Genomic DNA, 17,150 nt, shown 5'->3' on the forward strand with positions numbered 1-17,150 from the left:
AAGGTCAAATTTGGAGAGAACCTTCCTTCTGCCTGCAGCCAGGGTTGCTATTCTCAGTCATGTTTGTAGTGGGCCACTGTGAAGCATTATTAGCATGTTGACTCTTTGGTTCTTCCAAGACTCCCAGTCAGATTTGACTCCTTGTACTCTGGTTAAATTGCATTCATGTAGTTCAAAAGATGATTTTTTGAAGATCCACTGTCTGAATTCCAGACTACCTCACTTTGAAAATGCCGGTGCTCCTTTTGCAAGTCAGATGCTACCATCTGGTCTGCCCAATGAATGGCTCTTTGTGATTAACGGGGGCTCTCCCTCCCCATCACTGCTTGGTTCAGCTGATGCAAGGACAATTGCTGTAATTACGATCTTTACTGTTTTTGTGGACTATTTGTGAGTATGTGACTGCCACGTTCCTTTGAAAATCCAACTGCAGGCAACTGTGGCTCTTTTGAATTCAACAGAAGCTGCTTACTTCGAAGAAGATGTGGCTGGTGCACAGCTCTGTAGCCTCCAGCTGTTGATAAATCTGTTGTACAAAGAAAGGGCACCTTGCTGGCAGGCATAGTCTCAGTAAAATCCTCTTTATCTCATGCACACAGTAGAGGTTCTGAGTGAGGGGTTTTGTTTTGTTTTGTTGCTTTGTGTGTGTTATATTTTGGCTTTTTTTCCTCTTTTTTTTTTTTTTTTTTTTTTTTTCCCTAACAAACCCTTTGGGAAGCTGCTTGCTTGTTCTTTCTTGGCAAGGAAGACAGAAACCCTGAAGCAGCAGTATTTGTTTGTCCTGTGCCAAGCAGGACACAGATTAGGTCCTTAAACAGGACCCTCCCTTGCCATGTTCTTCAGCCTCACCAGGGCAGCCTCCTGGTGGAAGGATTTAGCTGTGTTGGCCATGTCCAACCTGTGCTTCTCTGACAAACTCCACAGAACTGTGTACTACTAATTCATGCAGGTGGTGCTGAGGGAGATGCTTTTCTTCTTTCTTCTTGGGTGAACATCCAAAAATATGCTGAAATCTGCAGAAAGGATTATGCAGTGGTTATTGACATGTGAAAACAGGAATTAAGATTTCTGATAGGAGTTCTTCACAAGCTGAATGCTAAGTTGCATCAAGCTGTTACTTCTAGATGGGGAAAGACCTTTGGGAAGCAGAAATGTGAAATCAACCATGGCGAGGTGACTTTGTCTTGCTTGAAGTTTTTTGACTTTCAGGATCTGGACATTCATCTAATTGATCTTTACACTGGATGAATGTGTAATTTTCTGCCTGCTTTGCTGAAGTAAAACAACTACACTAGAAGCCAGGCTGAGTCTTAAAATGAATCTTGCATTGAAGGAAATTCCTGGTGAATGTGTGTGTTGTCACCGATCCAGCTTCACCTGGAAGTGTCTGAGGTAGAAGTCAGGACAGCCTGAGCTAGGAAGCTGTACTGGAATCTCCAAGCAGATTAGCATGACTGCTTAGCACCTCAGTAAAACCTTATTGCTCAGGTAAGCAGAAAGGTGCAAGCTCTGCCTTTCTGTACTGTCTGCAGGATTTCATCACCACCCAGTCCTCTCCCATTTTCCAATCAGATAAAGCTGACCAAGGGACTCTACTAATCTTTGGAAGCATTCAGAGACTTAGATCCTGGGTGGTGCTGCCACGTAGGAACAGTCCAGAGCCACCTGTGACATAATGTAAGGAAGGGAATTTTCTTGCACAGCCTGGGGCAGGGAGCGCCTCTGCCCACAGCTCCCAGGATGCAGCTCCTTACCTTCCTTCCAGCCTCTGTGCACGCTGGCTTATTTGTTCCAAGGCCTTCATGTAATTAACTGGCACCCAAGTGCTTTGCTTCTAGAGCTGGTGCAGGCCTGCTGAACTCTGCTGAGGTTTTCCCTGAGCAGGATTTCTTCATGCTTGGCATCCCCCAGAACATGATGCCCTTTTGAGCTTCCAATAGTTTGTGCATTTTTGGGACCTGCCATCTCCTTGTTCTCTTCTGCTATCCCTGTGTTTCTGGCTACCTTTCTTCACCACGATAGCCTCATGAATTCATCGTTTGTTCATGCCCTTTTCTAAGCACCTGCTACACCCTCCCCTGCTTTCCTTGCTCCTCTAAGCAGTTTATAGGCAGATCCCTAAGGTACTCCAAAGCCAGTTCTTTGTTTTGTTGCTCGCATCACACTATGATGTGGTCCTGCAGACACTTCTCCCTGCTAATAGGCATAATAGGCAGATCCCTGCCTGGGCCACTTTCCTCCAGTAGTGCCTGCCTTGCATTTTCCAGGGTGTGGGGAGATGTGAACTGCCTCAGCAATTCCTGCATTGTTCTCCCTCTCTTGATGGCAACCTAGGAGACACCTCTGTGCTTTGAAGACTCTTGCCAGAGGAACCTACTTATAGCCCCATGCAGGTGGAGGTCCCCTCATTGCACAACTGCAAGCATATCTCATCTAGTCATGATGGACTGAGATCTGTGTTCATAGATGCTCTAGAGTCTAGAAGATACAAAACAAGGAGATCAATGAAACAAGGCAGTGGATACTCTATTGCCTGGACCAACTGGACAAATCTCTCCTTGCTTGATAGTGTGGAACTGCTTGTTAGAAAGAGAGCATTCATTTATTTTCAGCAACTTGTATTAATCTGTTTGGTGAGGAAGGAGAGGGATTGTTAAATAGAGGGCAAGCCTATCAAATTTTTCTGCTGCACTGGAAAAGCAAGATACATCCTAACCAGTTGGACTCTACAGATTCATTTCTCTATACGTAATAAATACAAATGAGTAGTTAGGAAAGTCATATCAACTGACCAGCAGAAGTTTTAACCATGTGTACAGCTAGATTAACTACACCAGAGACTGGGGATCAACTGTTATGTAACTGCAAGCATTTTTTAATTGGAAATGGGATAGCAACAGATGCTGTTTGCTAAAGAAACCCGACTGTCATGTAATACATCCAGAATGTGTTTTGCTTGGCAGAATCAAATTTGGATTGTCACTTTCCTTTGCCTTTACCTCTAGGGAAAAGACATGCTGCTAATCAGACAGGTGAATCATTATGAGTTGGATTTATTTCTTACTTAGGTTGTCAGGTAAGAACAAAGCCTGACATAGTGCAGCTCCAGTTCAGCACGGCTTCAGATCCACTGAGTGATTTCAGTTCTGGCTGAAGGAAAGTGACCATGAGCTGGCTTGTCAGGTTGTGTCTGACTCCTTAGAGCAGGACAGACTGAGTAGGCTAAGAAAGGCTAGTGTGCCAGGTCACAGGGCTAGTGGTGATTCACTGTCTGCCTCATTGCAGAATACCACTGAGACTCTAATTCCATGTAGTGTAAGATCTTATGATAATTGTTGCCCTTCTGTGCACTGTGGCCCTGTAACCTTAGCCCATCCCACACATGATGCGATGTGCCATGTGCCAAACAGGTCAGAGCCAAAATGTGTGGTTATTTCTTTTGCCTTTTAAAAACATAAATGTGAAGGTGACGGTTTTTCTGTATAGTTAAATAAACCACCCAGCAGGTCCCATAGGTAGGGTACTGCTTACTCCTGGAAACGTGGTGGTGACTTCTGGTGCTCAGCAGCAGCTAGCTGTTACTTTAGGGTGAGATCCTGTATGTGGCAATGGCTCCCTGGAAAAGCACTTTGAAGCCTTTCCAGGACAGCTGTTCCCTTGCCAGTAGATTTTTCATTACTACAAACAGATGTCTGTTAGAGTGGTTTGTTAATAATGAGCAAGGAAGGGATTATCAGGCAATGCAGTGGCTGTGAAACAGGAGCGAAACCTGCTGTGGGAAGGTCATAGCTCCCTTTGCCCTGCTGCACATACACCAAGATCAATTCCTCTTCCCTGATGCTTTGTTGGATTGCTTGTATCATTAGCTGAAACTGTGTTTGCATTTCTAAGAAGGTTAATTGGCAACTACACCTTCATCAAACCCTTCCCTGGAGTATGACTGTCACTAGGGGGGATGTCACTTTGTTTACCAAATGGAACAGCCCAGGGCTGCTGAGTCTGGAAAGCAGCAGGGAGTAGGGGCTCCAAAGAGCGAGTTTAGTTGTTCCTTAGTTGAGGTTACTGGACCAAATTGGACCAAACAAATCCACTGGCATGTACTATCTTTCTCCATACTGCATGCCAGAAGCCTTATAAACCTGTCTCCTCCCTGCTAAGTCCTCTCCATTTGTCTACTAATAATTGCAGGATATTAATGTTCTTCCCCCTAGCTTCAGGGTGCTCCTGGACTGTCAAGAAATTTGGAGGAAAAGTAGTTAAGGACAGAGACAGCCTGCCGTATCTGCCTGGTTTGGATACTCCTTCCCCCTTCCAGCCCTGGACTCAGCACCAGACTGGATGTTCCTGGAGTGCAGAGGTTGCTATCTGATGTTCAACAGCATCATATTATTTCCCAACTCATCACTGCTTGTGTTTGGATATGTCTGCATAAATGTGGTGTGTCTGCAATGTCTTTCATGACCACCAAGGACAGGAAGAGGAATACACTGGCTTGATAACAGACAGCCTTAGTTGTATCTGGAATGCAGTCTTTAGGTGAAGTAGGAACTATCCCAGCAGCAAGAAGTCCCACCATCTGGTCTGAACCACCAGCGGGAATTTCCTTTTGAAGTTTCAAAAGAAGGTTGGATTTTTGGTAAAGGAGTGTGGAAGAATGCGTGTACTCCTTTCTGTATGAGCTGCTCCTTGCATTAGGCTGCATATGCTAGGAGCTGGTTTTCCTTTGCATTTATTGGAAAACATAAAGCATTGAGTGGGAATTCTATGCACAGACTGCAGCACCCTCCAGTCAGCTCTCCCCCTGAGATCTCCGCTCTTTATTATGATAGAATTAAAGAGAGAATAATGAAGTGGATTAGATTAGGACCTCAGCTCCACTTCTCAAGTACTTAATCTCTCTGGCAAGGATTCAAATATATGGCTTAAGTGCTCCATCTTTACAAAGGGCAGCTACTGCATTAAGCAGCATTTACAGAGTGCAGATCAAGAAGGGCTCCTGCCCCAGCAGAGCATACACTGAACATCCTGCAGTGAATTTTTAGGGGAAAATACTTTCTGTGATGTTGTTGCTTGCAACTGTTCTCTCCCTTCTAGCCTGCCTGGCTCCTGCTTTCACCAGCCCCTTCACCTTACAAATCCCATATTGATATCTATTTTTAATACCTATTATGGTGGTAGAGGCAGGAGAGCAACAGGTGTTCAGGGTGCGGCTGCTGCTACCTGTGCATGCCTGCGTGCAGGAATGTGTGTCTGTGCACGGCGTTGTGCCCAGCAAGATCGGCCACAGGCTGCAGTGAGAGGCAGCATTTTACAGGAGCAAGCAGCTGGGGCTGGAATGCTGTTGCAGGCGCACCCATTTAAACTTCTGTCTTGGTTAAACAGATACAATAGGGCACTGTTTCCTCCTGCTTTTTCCCCCCAAGTATTTGAATACGTATCATGATGTCATTGATTTTAACGCTGCTTAACCGGCAAAGGGAGAGGTATGCATAAAGTAAACATCACTATGGCCCCTGGGGAGCTTAATGTCAGTCAGCGGTCATACCAGAGGATTGGAGGTATCATAAAGCATCAGTTGTCATCAGCAGGTAGGACAGGAGGAAACATGAAGAAAAATCTTCACATCAGTAGAACTGATTTCTCTTGGCAAACGCTGCACTGGGAGACTCATTCAAGAATGTGCTTTGGAGTGAGGAATGAAGAGATAAGCTCTAGTCCCAAACCTCCAGCAAGGCAGTATTTTCCCATTGACCTGCATGGGGAATCTGCCTGCCATGGGGACCTCCTCCACACTGCAAGAAAATCTACAGGAGCAATAGGCTATGAACCAATTGCCCTCAATTTTACCTTTCATTTGTTCCTTGTATTTTTTCCTCACTGCCACCCATTGCATTCATCAAGAATCACTGTACTGATTAATGATTAGCTTTGGCAGGGTAGCACACAGATAGAAACTGTTGACTGATCCCATGGTTCTGCAGCCAATAGTAGATTTGTGCACAGCTGTGTCACTCAACAGAATGGGTCCGATTAAGATTAAACATGTAAACATAGTGGTATTTCTGATAGTTTAGCCAGGAAAGGCAGTGAGTTTATGCCTGTTTGTTGTTTGTTTTTGCTGGTTGTTGTGGGGGTACAGATCAGTACCAGCACACTGGCAAAAAAATAAAACCTATCAGCAGGTTTGGGTTGGTTGGTTTGTTTTATGAGGTCTAAAGTGGGAGGAAAAATTGGTGTTGGATCTCAGCTTTGTTTTGAGTCATTGAAGTGGCGTTAAGATACCAAGAGCCCCAAAACAGAATTTCCTGTATCACTGAGCAAAGTGATTTAGTGTACAACCTGATTCCCAGGAACGCTTCGTGCACAGAAGCAACCCTCTATGGAGCCTATTACCCAAGCCACTGCCTCTGATTCCAAAGCAGAAGAGCTGTCTTAGAAAACATGTCGCCAACAGCCGCCCATGCAATAGGAGAGCTAACCATCTCCCAGCGAGCACTGGCCTGAATGTTTTAACAAATCCCCTTGCCCTTTTCTTGTACAGATCTCTTATCTTCCCAGAAAATGAACCCCCCTGTATCAGGAATCCAGGCATTTAGAAGCCAGGAATAGAAGGAGATTGACCGAACCCTGCTCATCTATAGAAGGAAGCTTCTGAGAAGGAGGCGGCAACCAGCGCTCCCTGCCAAAGCAGCACATCACTGTTAAATATTTGAAATGTTTATTTTCTTACTGGAACTGGAAATGGTAGGGAGCAACACATGCAGTTTGGAAGAGATGGTGGCTGCAAACAAGTAACAGCTCTGAAAAACGCTGCCACAAGTTTCTTTTTCTTTTTAATTTTTATTTTTCAGAAGTCATTCTCTTCTTGGTGTCCTGTATTTCAGTTCCAAAGGAAAATCATTCAGTGTTTAGATGGGGTTTTTGATAAGCCTTTCAGAACCAGAGCACAGGGAGTTCATGGTTTGGACCCCCAGCACAAAGCCCAGTTTGTGAGGAGGTGGCACCTATAAATGGCAGATGCTGCCCTTGTCCATACACTGGCTAAAGAGGGGGTGCTCTGAGCTGGATACTTGGTCTATCATCTCTGGGCCATTCCTCTGCCCCATGACTATTTCCAAGGGTGTTGTACTGTTTATATCTCAACTGATTTAAAGACGGAGGAAATGGAAGGGGCAGGACAGGGTGTGGAGGCTGTTGCACTGTTAGCACAGCATGAAGGAGTTTACTTGCAGGAGGTGAGATTTTCAACAAGAGAATTTGTTGTGTTGTCAATGTACTGCACAGGTAGCTACGCAGAATGAATGACGATATTCACAGTGTAGCCAGTATCTGACCAAAAATAAACACGGTATTTAGACACATCCCAGAACACCACGCACTGTCTCTCCCTAGGCATCTAATTGCTTTATTACTTGGTTTAATGAAAGTTACAAACTCACTCTCTGAACCTCCCAGACATTCTCTGTCCCCTGGACCTGATGCAACTGGTGGAGCCTGGCTGGCCCCAGACTGCAGGGTGCAGTGGGCAGCACCAGGCGTTGGCACCACAGAATGAGGCAATGCTAGCAGTGAGAAAGGGGAAAGGAGTGGAGCCAACACAGAGGTAGAGCCCGTCTGCTGCTTCCTCTCATTCACCAGCCGCCAGCTTATCTGTCCAGGGACACTGTATGGCCAAAGCAAGCCAATTTGCTACTGTATCACAGTATCATAGAATCATTAAGGTTGGAAAAGACCGCTAGGATCATCTAGTCCAATTGTTAGCCTATCTCCGCCATGTCCACTGTGTCCCTCAGTGCCACATCTACATGGTTATAGAACACCTTCACGGATGGTGACTTCATCACCTCCCTGGCACTGAGTGGCACGGTTAGTGGGCATGGGGGGTTGGGCTGACAATTGGACCAGATGATCCTAGCAGTCTTTTCCAACCTTAGTGATTCTGTGATACAATGATCCTATATGCCAAAACCCTTGCTGGTAATTGTTACTCTACCCTTTCATATTTGTCAGTGTTGATACATCAGAATGAAGTTCATCTGTCAGCATCTTCATCCAGCTACCTACAGATAAACTGGATATCTAAGCTCTGAAATAGCCAGTGGAACCTTGGAACTCCACTGAACCACTTATTCTTAGTAAGGTGATTTGAGACGCATGAAGATATCCAAAGCATCCGCACAGGACTGCCATGTATTTCAGAATCACAGAATCTTCTAGATTGGAAAAGACCTTCAAGGTGTGATACAGAAGGTATAGAAAACCCATGAGCAGCTGCTAGGAGTCAGGCAGGGTATCTTATGTCATCTCAAATGTGAACTTAGATATCCAGCACACAAGTAATGGATGCAGACCAGAGCTGCTTCTCTACAGCCCTCACACTGCATAAGGGCCATGAGCACCACTTCTCATGCTACCAGGAGCCAGCAGCGCTTGGACTCCTGGGTCACTGGGGATGTCTTTTACAAATGCAGCCCCATGTGTTAGTATCTTGAAAGCACAGGCTGTGTTTAATGACTGACTCACAAGGATTTCTCAGGCATTCTGCAAAATGTCAGTGTTAATCTTCTTATCTTTTCTCCATTTTTTCCCCACAGACCTGATGTAATTTGACACACTGATTTCCATGGGGGTTTGTGTATCTGTGTAAACACAGGGAAAGTAGCTAGCAGTCTGTGATGGGCTCTGACAAGATGCAAACGGACTGGAGAGTAACTGGTGACCTTTGAAAGCTTCTGAGGATTTCTTCCTTGGCCAGCTGGGTCCCACTGAGGCGGTGCTAAACTTGTCTCCATGGACTCTTCCTTCTCTCATTTTTCACAGCTACCTCCTTCTTTGGCTTTCTCACAGAGCCACAGACCTACTTAAAAGCTAACATTATTATTTCTTTTTCGGGTAAAAAAAAAACCCTGCTATGCCCTTCTCCAAAAAGCTGCATGATTTTACAGTTAAATGAAAGTATGAAAGACATGAGGATCAGCCCAGCCCGTAGTTACACACCAAGCTCTGCCATTCACTAAATGAGACAAGCATTCCTGCACGTGCTTCCAGTGCACGTACAGGGGAGGAAGGTGTTTTGTGAGTATCTCTGTGTGTGACATTCAGTAGCCTGAAATAAATTAGCATTTCAAAACAAAAAGAATAACAACAAATGTACAGGTGAGATAACCACTGACAGCCTGACCCCAGCATGGGCATGGAACAGGCTCCGCAGGGCAATGGGCATGGTCCCAAGCTGCCTGAGTTCAGGGAGTGTTTGTGTAACAGTCTCAGACATAGGGTCTGATTTTTTGGGTGATACTGTGCGGAGACAAGAGTTGGACTCAGTGATCCTTATGAGTCCCTTCCAACTTGAGATATTCTATGATTCAATCATTTTATGGTTTACAGCCACTCCTGCAGTGCTGGGAAGGATCACATCCTTCATAGGGTGGGAGGGATTTCTCAGTTCAGGGCTTGCTGTGGATAGGCACAGCTGTCAATTCCTTAATCCTTAATAAAATATTCCTGGTAAGTAACATTTGAAATAACAGACAAAGTCATGACCCTAATGAAGATACACCAGTTTTGTAAGGGACTGTCCCAATTAGTGTGTCAGACCAGAGGCACAATGTAGGGCAAGGGAGAATTTATCATCACCTCTCCTTCACTGTTTGGGGAGCACTCCGGATACTGCAGCTTAGTGCTTGAAAGAGCTGTGCTGCCAGGAAAGGCAAGCTGCCCTGGGACAGCGTGTGGATCTTTCTGCCTGTGGAAGGAGTGAGATGATAGGATGTGCACAGACTGTGTTGCAGCAGGATCCTGGAGGAAGCTGTCTCTGGTCTCTGGAGCTGGGCTTGCAGCCGCCCTCAGTCCAGGTGCTGTGGGGCTGTCTTCATCCTAAGATCTCAATTTCCACCTTACAAGCAGTTATTTGGCCAGAAAGCACACTCGTAGGCATAGGGCTTGGAGTCTGTAGGGAGCACACTGCTTTTCCCAGCCATGGTCCACAGGCATCAGCAGCCAAAGGAGCCTTATCAGAAGCTTGGCTGAACAGCATTCAGCCAGACCTGGGCTGGGACAGACAGAGGCTCCATGCCCACCCTGTCACAGGGGTGACTGCCCTGCTGACGTCAGGAACCCTGACTTCATTTCCTGGCACAGGGACCATATTTTTATAGCAGTGCCGGAGAGGTAGTGCAACTGGAATAGGCGTGTTCGGCCACACCTCTGCAACCCTCCAGCCTTTAAAGCTCCCAAAGAACGTGAGTGAAGGGCTGCTGCTCCGCTGGGTTCACGGGAGTGGAAGTGGCTGTGTTACTGGTGAACTAAGAGGTAGCCTCTTCCAGCCGGAGTCTCCCTGCTGCCTTCTCAGGGCAGGATCCACCAAGGTAATTCCAGACAATGTCATGCAGGATCCAGGGCAGACCCGTGCTCTGGAACTGGGGTGGGATGGCAGCATGACCTCATCTCTGAGGGTGGGAGAGGAGGGGGCACGGGGTGTCACAGTGAACAGAGCCAGTCCTGGCTTCAACTTGAGACAGGCAACTGGAGCTGGGGCAGACATTCCTGGGATGTGATTTGAAATTTGCAGTTGGATGGGCATGTTTTATGCAAAAGTATGAATGAGAGAGGAGGCACAGCCTGGAGGGAGAAGAGTCAGTGCTACAGTGACAACCACACTTTGGGGTGAACTAGATGCAGCAGTGTGAAGTTACTACTGCACGTGCTTTCTGGCACAGACTACAGAAACCCAGGGAAATCCCGGGTGCTCCTGTAGGTGCTGGATGGGCAAGCTCTGCTTCTGGGAAAAGCAGGATAGGCCAGAGCCTTTTCATGCCCCAGAGGACATCCATGCTGGAATAAAAGAAAAGGGAAGAGAGATCGGTGCATGTGGCCCAATAGTTCAGAACAGTGAGGTTCACTCCTTCTTATCTGCAACAATTGTAATGGCCCCAGTCAGGATCTGTGGCTGGGCTGTGCACTGTGCCGCCGTGGGGTCCCTCCAGCTTCCACTGTGTCAGAGCAGTGAAGAGATAAGCTAATCTGATGAACAGTAACTTTCTATGGGTAAAAAAAAAAGCTCTCTAGCTTTTCTGAAACGTTCATTTTTGATTTTTCGCTATTGTCCATCTAGCTCTCAGCTATCTGTGCGAGTGTTCAAAAATCCTTTGTGAACAATCATCTTCAAAAGCTCCCACATGCGCTGTTCACCAGCACTCTTCTCTCCGCGAGATTCCAGCATGCCTGCATATTTTGCATTTCATTTCAGGCATCTTTTGGAAGAGCTGTGCATCTCCTTTTACACGGTGATATTGCACTGTTTCTAATTGGGTAATGTTGAGGCTTATGTGAGGCTGAGAGTGATTCAGTGGTATTTTCCCCCTTTGTTTACCCCCTGGTTGGGTCAGGTGCCATTTACTGAAGACTCAACCTCCCCTCCCTGGAATCTGTCTTTTGAACTAGCCTGGTAATTGCAGTATGTTGTTCTGGATGGGAGGAAATCAAAGCAAATGGCACAGTGAGAACAAAATACTACATTTCGCAAGATCAACTCTTTTTTCTTTATATGCCAGAAAATAAAGCCCTTAGCTTGTGAGTGCAGGTCACCATCAAAGAGATATTCCCTCCTGTTTAATGCTGACATTGTTCCTAAACCTCCATTCTGAGAGATTTTAGAGTCTAAGTCTGACTGCACAATTTGGCGCCTCAAAAGCACTACCTGCTCTGAGATCTAAATTTATTCAGTGCCTGTGTAATGGGTCGTGCAGTGTCCAGCATCCTCATGCAATGCTGTTTGGATGTGCTTTAGGTTTAGAAAGCATTCAGCAACTTAATTCCCTGCGGAGATGAGCAGGGCTCACCCAAACAGCCCTATGATCCCCTGTCGAGACAGGCTTACCTCAGGCTTACTCAGCCATCACTTAACTCTTTATGATGAGACAGCAGGAGCGTGCTAGGCATGTTGGAAGACCTTGTGCATCCTTGGCTCATGGGCTCTTCAAGCAGTAACTTGTTGGATACTCCTCATGCAGTGCCAGCACTGACTCTGACATGTTGATTCTCTAACCACACAAAGCACTAGTCTGGGGAGGGGACTGAGATGTCTGGGATAGTTGTTATTGCTGTGCTACGCTGAAGAAGGACTGTGAGTTTGTGGCTAATGGTTGTTTTCCTGCTTTTGCTGTTTAATTTGGAGTGAAAGGAACTGTGCTGGAGGTATCCAAGTGAGCTATCTGCAGGTCCTTTCACTCGTACCTAAACCAAAGCCACGGGTGTTTCAGCGAAAGTAACAGGAGGAAAACAAAATGAATGAAGAGTTTCCTGTTCTGTAGTGCTCATCTCTGGAGCTCACTGGTACCAGGTACTGACGTTGTATAAACCTGGCAAAAGGGTGTAAACGTGATTATGACTAACTTGCTCTTGTACTGCCTGGGACAAAAGTGACAAGGCAGTTCAGCCCCTGTACTCCATGAAAGGGCCTCACTTTCCCCTGCTGCCCATGCTGCCGGGACATTGCACAACCCCAGGCATGGTGCAGGGGACTTCTGAGGTGAATCATCACCCTCTGAAGGGTTTGGCTTGCTCCTGACAGAGTGCCAGTGCTGAGCAAGGAGATGGCTAAGCTGCCACAGCTGCATGTCTTTAGCACTGTGGCGTCCTTGCCCAGTGAGGTGGGATGTCCAACCTGCCTCTCTTTCTGCTCTGCTGCAGCACCAAGGTGGTTGATCCAACAGCCTATGACTTTTATTTTTCCACAGCTTTGAGGACACATTTCCTTGTGAAGTTATTCAAGAAGACATCAGGATGACAACACAGCCTCCTCGAGGCTGCGGCAGCATCCATGCTGACTATTTCCTCCTTTGTGACATGGATCAGGCCTGGGGGATTGTCCTGGAGTCACTGGCTGCAGCTGGAGTCCTTGTCACTGTTTTCCTCATCTGCTCCCTCTTCTTCCTCATCTGTAAAGTCCAAGACAACAGCAAGAGGCACATGATCTCCATCTACTTCTTCTTCCTCTTAGGCACACTCGGCATTTTTGGTATCACTTTTGCCTTCATCATTAGAAGCAATGAAAGGATTCGCCCCACTCGCTTCTTCCTGTTTGGAGTCCTCTTTGCACTCTGTTTCTCCTGCCTCCTCATCCATGCCTCCAATCTCATCAGACTGGTGAGAGGAAAAAAGTCTTTCTCCTGGCCAGTGTTGCTGCTACTAATTGTTTCCTTTGCTCTGGTGCAAGTTGTGATCAACATTGAATACCTAATCACCATGCTGGTAAAAAGCAGAGACGCATTTTTAAATATGGCTCCAGAGGAGGCCAACGAGGACTTCGTCATGCTTTTGATCTATGTGCTCTTCTTGATGGCTTTGACCTTCCTGGTTTCCATGTTCACATTCTGCGGGCCGTATAAGAGCTGGAAGAGACACGGAGCACACATCTTTGTCACTGTCCTGTTCTCCATTGCCATTTGGATTGTGTGGATCACTATGCTCACAAGAGGCAATCAGTCTTTAGGGAAAGCTAATTGGGATGATCCTGTTGTGGCCATTGCTCTGGTGTCCAATGGATGGATCTTCTTGATAATGTATATCATCCCTGAAATTTGTTTCCTCACCGCCCCTCTCAAACTGGGGGACTACCCTCCAGAAAACGACTTCTGCCAGCCCACATTCATAAAGCAGGTGACTGGAATGGACAACCACGCCTATACCCAAGATGAAATTGCACAAGGTATGATGAACTGATCGACTGAACTGCCCCCAGCCCTAAGCACAGATGCATCACTCACAAGTTAAAAGAGGTAGAAGAGCTAAAAGGAAAAGAGCTTGAAGTTGATGTACAATTTAGAAGTGGGAAAGACAAAGTTTCAGACTGATAAAGAAATGCAAGTGAAAATGAATTACCAGACAGCCGAAAGAATAGAGCACAGATCAGAGCAGAAGCCACAGATGTGTAGGAGGAGTGACTGAATAAGGGACTTCCTGGGTGTCAGGGCTGAGATGTAATTCCCTATGACTCTGTTAGGTCTGGTAAGCTCAGATGAAAATTCAGGAGAGTTTTTTTGTCATCTTTTAGCAATGCTTCAGCACTTGAGGCCTCTCCGGGTTATACCTAGGAGATTTTTTCATCCAGTTCTGACTTCGTTCCCATGATCCACTAAATAAATAAATAAAATCCCTCACCCAAAAAGGCAGAAGCAAGATCTTTGTTACTGTACAGATCGCATCCATTCTTGGATGAAAAAGGTTTTGTCTGTTGAAGCATTTCAAAGTAATGTGTAGAAGGTATGACTAACCTTCCAGTGAATCTGCTCTCGAGATCTCATTTGCCCCCTGCAGTCAGCCATCCAGGTCTGTTAGAGAGCAGAGGAGAAAGGATGTGATCTCCCAGGGAATACTGCAGAGGGGGTCTGGTGTGTGCCAATGGGAGGGATTTGGCTGGAGATGAGGTTAGTAATCATGAGGCAACAGAAGGTGGTCTAAACTCCAAGGCCGCCTCTGTCCTATTATTTACAATACCAGCCAGTTCTGCTTTCACATAGAAATATTCAACAAGAAACTCAGCAGTGGATTTTAATGCATTCCTGACTGTATGTTACATAGAGCTTGGTCTGTCTAAAAGCAGCTTCTAAGGTAGCCACAGGCTGTTTAATTGTCCCTTGACGTGCTATTTCCAAGCGACGATATAACACTTGCTCACCAAATTTTCCCCCATTTTGTCTTGTGACTTAGGAGACAGGGAAGGCACCGGCTACTCCCCGTACTCTGCTCACCTCCAGATGAAGGTAAGCTCACACTTCTCTGATGTAGGCTACTGTTCGGGGGCTGACTAGAAGGGAAGGAGAAGAGGCAAAACCAGATGGGCCCAGAGCAGTCTCGGCAGAGGCAGGTGGATACTTCTTATAGGGTCAGGTGATGCCATGACACTGTACTCATGGAGGTATCTGTGGCTGGGAGAACTGCTGCTTGTCTCTGAACATGGGAGGTGAGAGGAACCCCGAGGCAAAATCTCAGGTGGCAGTTTTCAATGCTTACTGATTTGACACTGCATAAGAAGTTCTCTCTTTGAGCAGGGTCCCTGCAGTAGACTGTGCCCCTTTCTCAGTAGTGTGCACTTCTCTCCCCAGCCCATGGCCTGAATGTATTCCCATCGGCTGTCACACTGCAAGTTGCCATGCAGATCCAGAGCGGCACTCTGCATCACCCTGTGTGCACTCACCAGTCCTCCTCCAGCTCACAGCCTGGCCAGATCCAGCAGATCATGCCATGTCCTCCCATGTCCTCTGATGACACGTCTCAATAACTGGTTTGCCGTACCAGGATCCTCTCCTACAGTGTCATCAGTCACACTCTTGGGAAATCTCCTGTCCCGTTTCTCCCCTCCCTGTTTTTTAAGCACTATTCTATTACTTTTTTTCCATCTTTTAAAAGTAAAAACTGCCTTGCTTCCCTTTCAGACCCTTGATGCAAAGAATGATTTCTCCATCCCTCGGGCCAAGGCCCACCCGAGCCCATACCATGACTACACTGGTGGGAAAGGCCCCATGTAGCAGCTGTGTGGGGAGCAAATAGACTAAGGGCCACGCAGAGACAGGTGTGCTGATCCTGCAGAAGAGACAGACTCAGACCCACACTGGCAATGCTGACAACGAGAGGCCCTGTTCTCCCTCATTTTTCCCACCGGCACCCTTCTCATTCCTGGAAGACAGCTCTCAGACACTGCTCTGGTAATCGTTTCTACGTGGGATGGAGCTCATCCTGGGGAGAGCATGCCCTGGCCTATTTCCAGCAGGAATGCTGCAGGGCTAGAGCAGCGGGAAGATCACCAGCTAGGCCCACAACCTGCTCTGCCCCAGATTGGCCCATGTGTCTGCCTGGGCCCCACATCTGGCAGGAGAAGAGAAAGGAGCAGCAGCACCAGCTCTCCATGTCCCGACTGCTGCCTACCTGCAAGTGCACCGTGGGTACCAGCATTGAAACACCCCCGCCTGTTTGCCCTGGCACATTTTCTGATTCGCTGCTGAGTATTACCCACCTCCCCAGCTCTGATCCCTGACCACACTCTCCAACAGAGCCCCCCCCCAGGGGCTGCCATACCCCACAGACCCTCCCAACCACCCCGACCTGTGGGAGCCTGCAATCAAAACCCCTCCTCTGCAGCTGCCTGCAACATCCCCATCCTGAGCTCTGCCTCCTCCCGAGTGTTTCTGCAACATTAGCATCAACATTTCTCAAGCAGCCAGGTTACGGAGGATTTGCTTTGTCCCAGGGATGAGTGCACATGAGAGTATGCATGCATGTGCCTGCCCATGTGCTGCAAGGACTGCGCCCTGCAGAGCTGAATCACTCCGCATCCTGCTTTGCATTCAGCAAATAGCTTTCTCTGGTATTTCGTATAGAGACACACAGAGCTCTCCAAGTGGGTGTGTGTGGTATGCTGGCGTCTGACACAGCTATGTATTTATTTAGTTCTTTGTATATGGGATATTTAATTAATAAAAACACCCTGACTTCGAGAGACTGGTGTGGTTCCTTGGGGATATGGTTCCCCGCAATAGCTGGTAAGGAGGGAGGGTTGGCAGCAGCACCTTTGGGTATTTGCACTATCGGGAGTAGGAAAGAAGCTTGTAGGGATTTCACTCAGCCCCTGAAAACACATTGGTCTGATGTGTTGCACAGAAATAACATTATTTTTTGGAAGCAGGAATGCACCTCGGCCTTGAGGCAGCATAACAAGGAGGGATGAGGGATACTACGGGCACTCAGTGCAGGGAACGACGATTGTTGTGATTGATTGTTACTGTGAATGCTGCTTTGCGGAATCGTCCTTCCCCGCTCTGTGGATTTACGGTGCATTTCAGAGTCATTCTTTAAACTGCTGTATGATGGCCTCAGGACTGACCTGCACTTGTTCAGTACTGAGGTGGCTTTGGGTGGGGGCTGATTTAACTGCCAAAAGATCTCAGTAGATCTTTGGGCACAGGCTGGTGCCGCCTCACAGAGCTCCAGGGGAGGTTTTTTGGGAAAGCAGCAGTTTCCTCTTTTCTTATTGTTGCTATTCCAACCCAGACAGCCACTTAGTCACACACAATGCCCCGTAATATGTAATATTAAACTGGTGGGGCAGGATGGGCCAGTCCTGAAAGAAACAAGTGTGTGGAGGAGGCACTGTG

The 17,150-nt window shown here is 47.0% G+C and overlaps 1 protein-coding gene across 1 annotated transcript; it reads left to right on the forward strand.

Moving 5' to 3' along the window:
- The first annotated feature begins 10,280 nt into the window (after positions 1 to 10,280).
- On the forward strand, positions 10,281 to 15,527 carry LOC140265207 (retinoic acid-induced protein 3-like). The gene is made up of 4 exons (XM_072361103.1): positions 10,281 to 10,367; positions 12,738 to 13,708; positions 14,710 to 14,762; positions 15,435 to 15,527. Exons 2-4 carry the CDS (start codon positions 12,784 to 12,786, stop codon positions 15,525 to 15,527), a joined length of 1,071 nt encoding a protein of 356 aa, XP_072217204.1. The 5' UTR covers positions 10,281 to 10,367; positions 12,738 to 12,783.
- Positions 15,528 to 17,150: the final 1,623 nt, after the last annotated feature.

This window comes from Excalfactoria chinensis, chromosome 1 (genome assembly GCF_039878825.1).
Source record: "Excalfactoria chinensis isolate bCotChi1 chromosome 1, bCotChi1.hap2, whole genome shotgun sequence".
Lineage (NCBI taxonomy): Eukaryota > Metazoa > Chordata > Aves > Galliformes > Phasianidae > Excalfactoria > Excalfactoria chinensis.

Bases quoted from the DNA above. Each gene is read 5' to 3' on its own strand.
- LOC140265207 (XM_072361103.1), top strand. From the start codon at position 12,784: ATGACAACACAGCCTCCTCGAGGCTGCGGCAGCATCCATGCTGACTAT. The intron at 13,709-14,709 runs GTATGATGAACT...CTTGTGACTTAG, and splicing joins CCAAGATGAAATTGCACAAG to GAGACAGGGAAGGCACCGGC. The intron at 14,763-15,434 runs GTAAGCTCACAC...CTTCCCTTTCAG, and splicing joins CTGCTCACCTCCAGATGAAG to ACCCTTGATGCAAAGAATGA.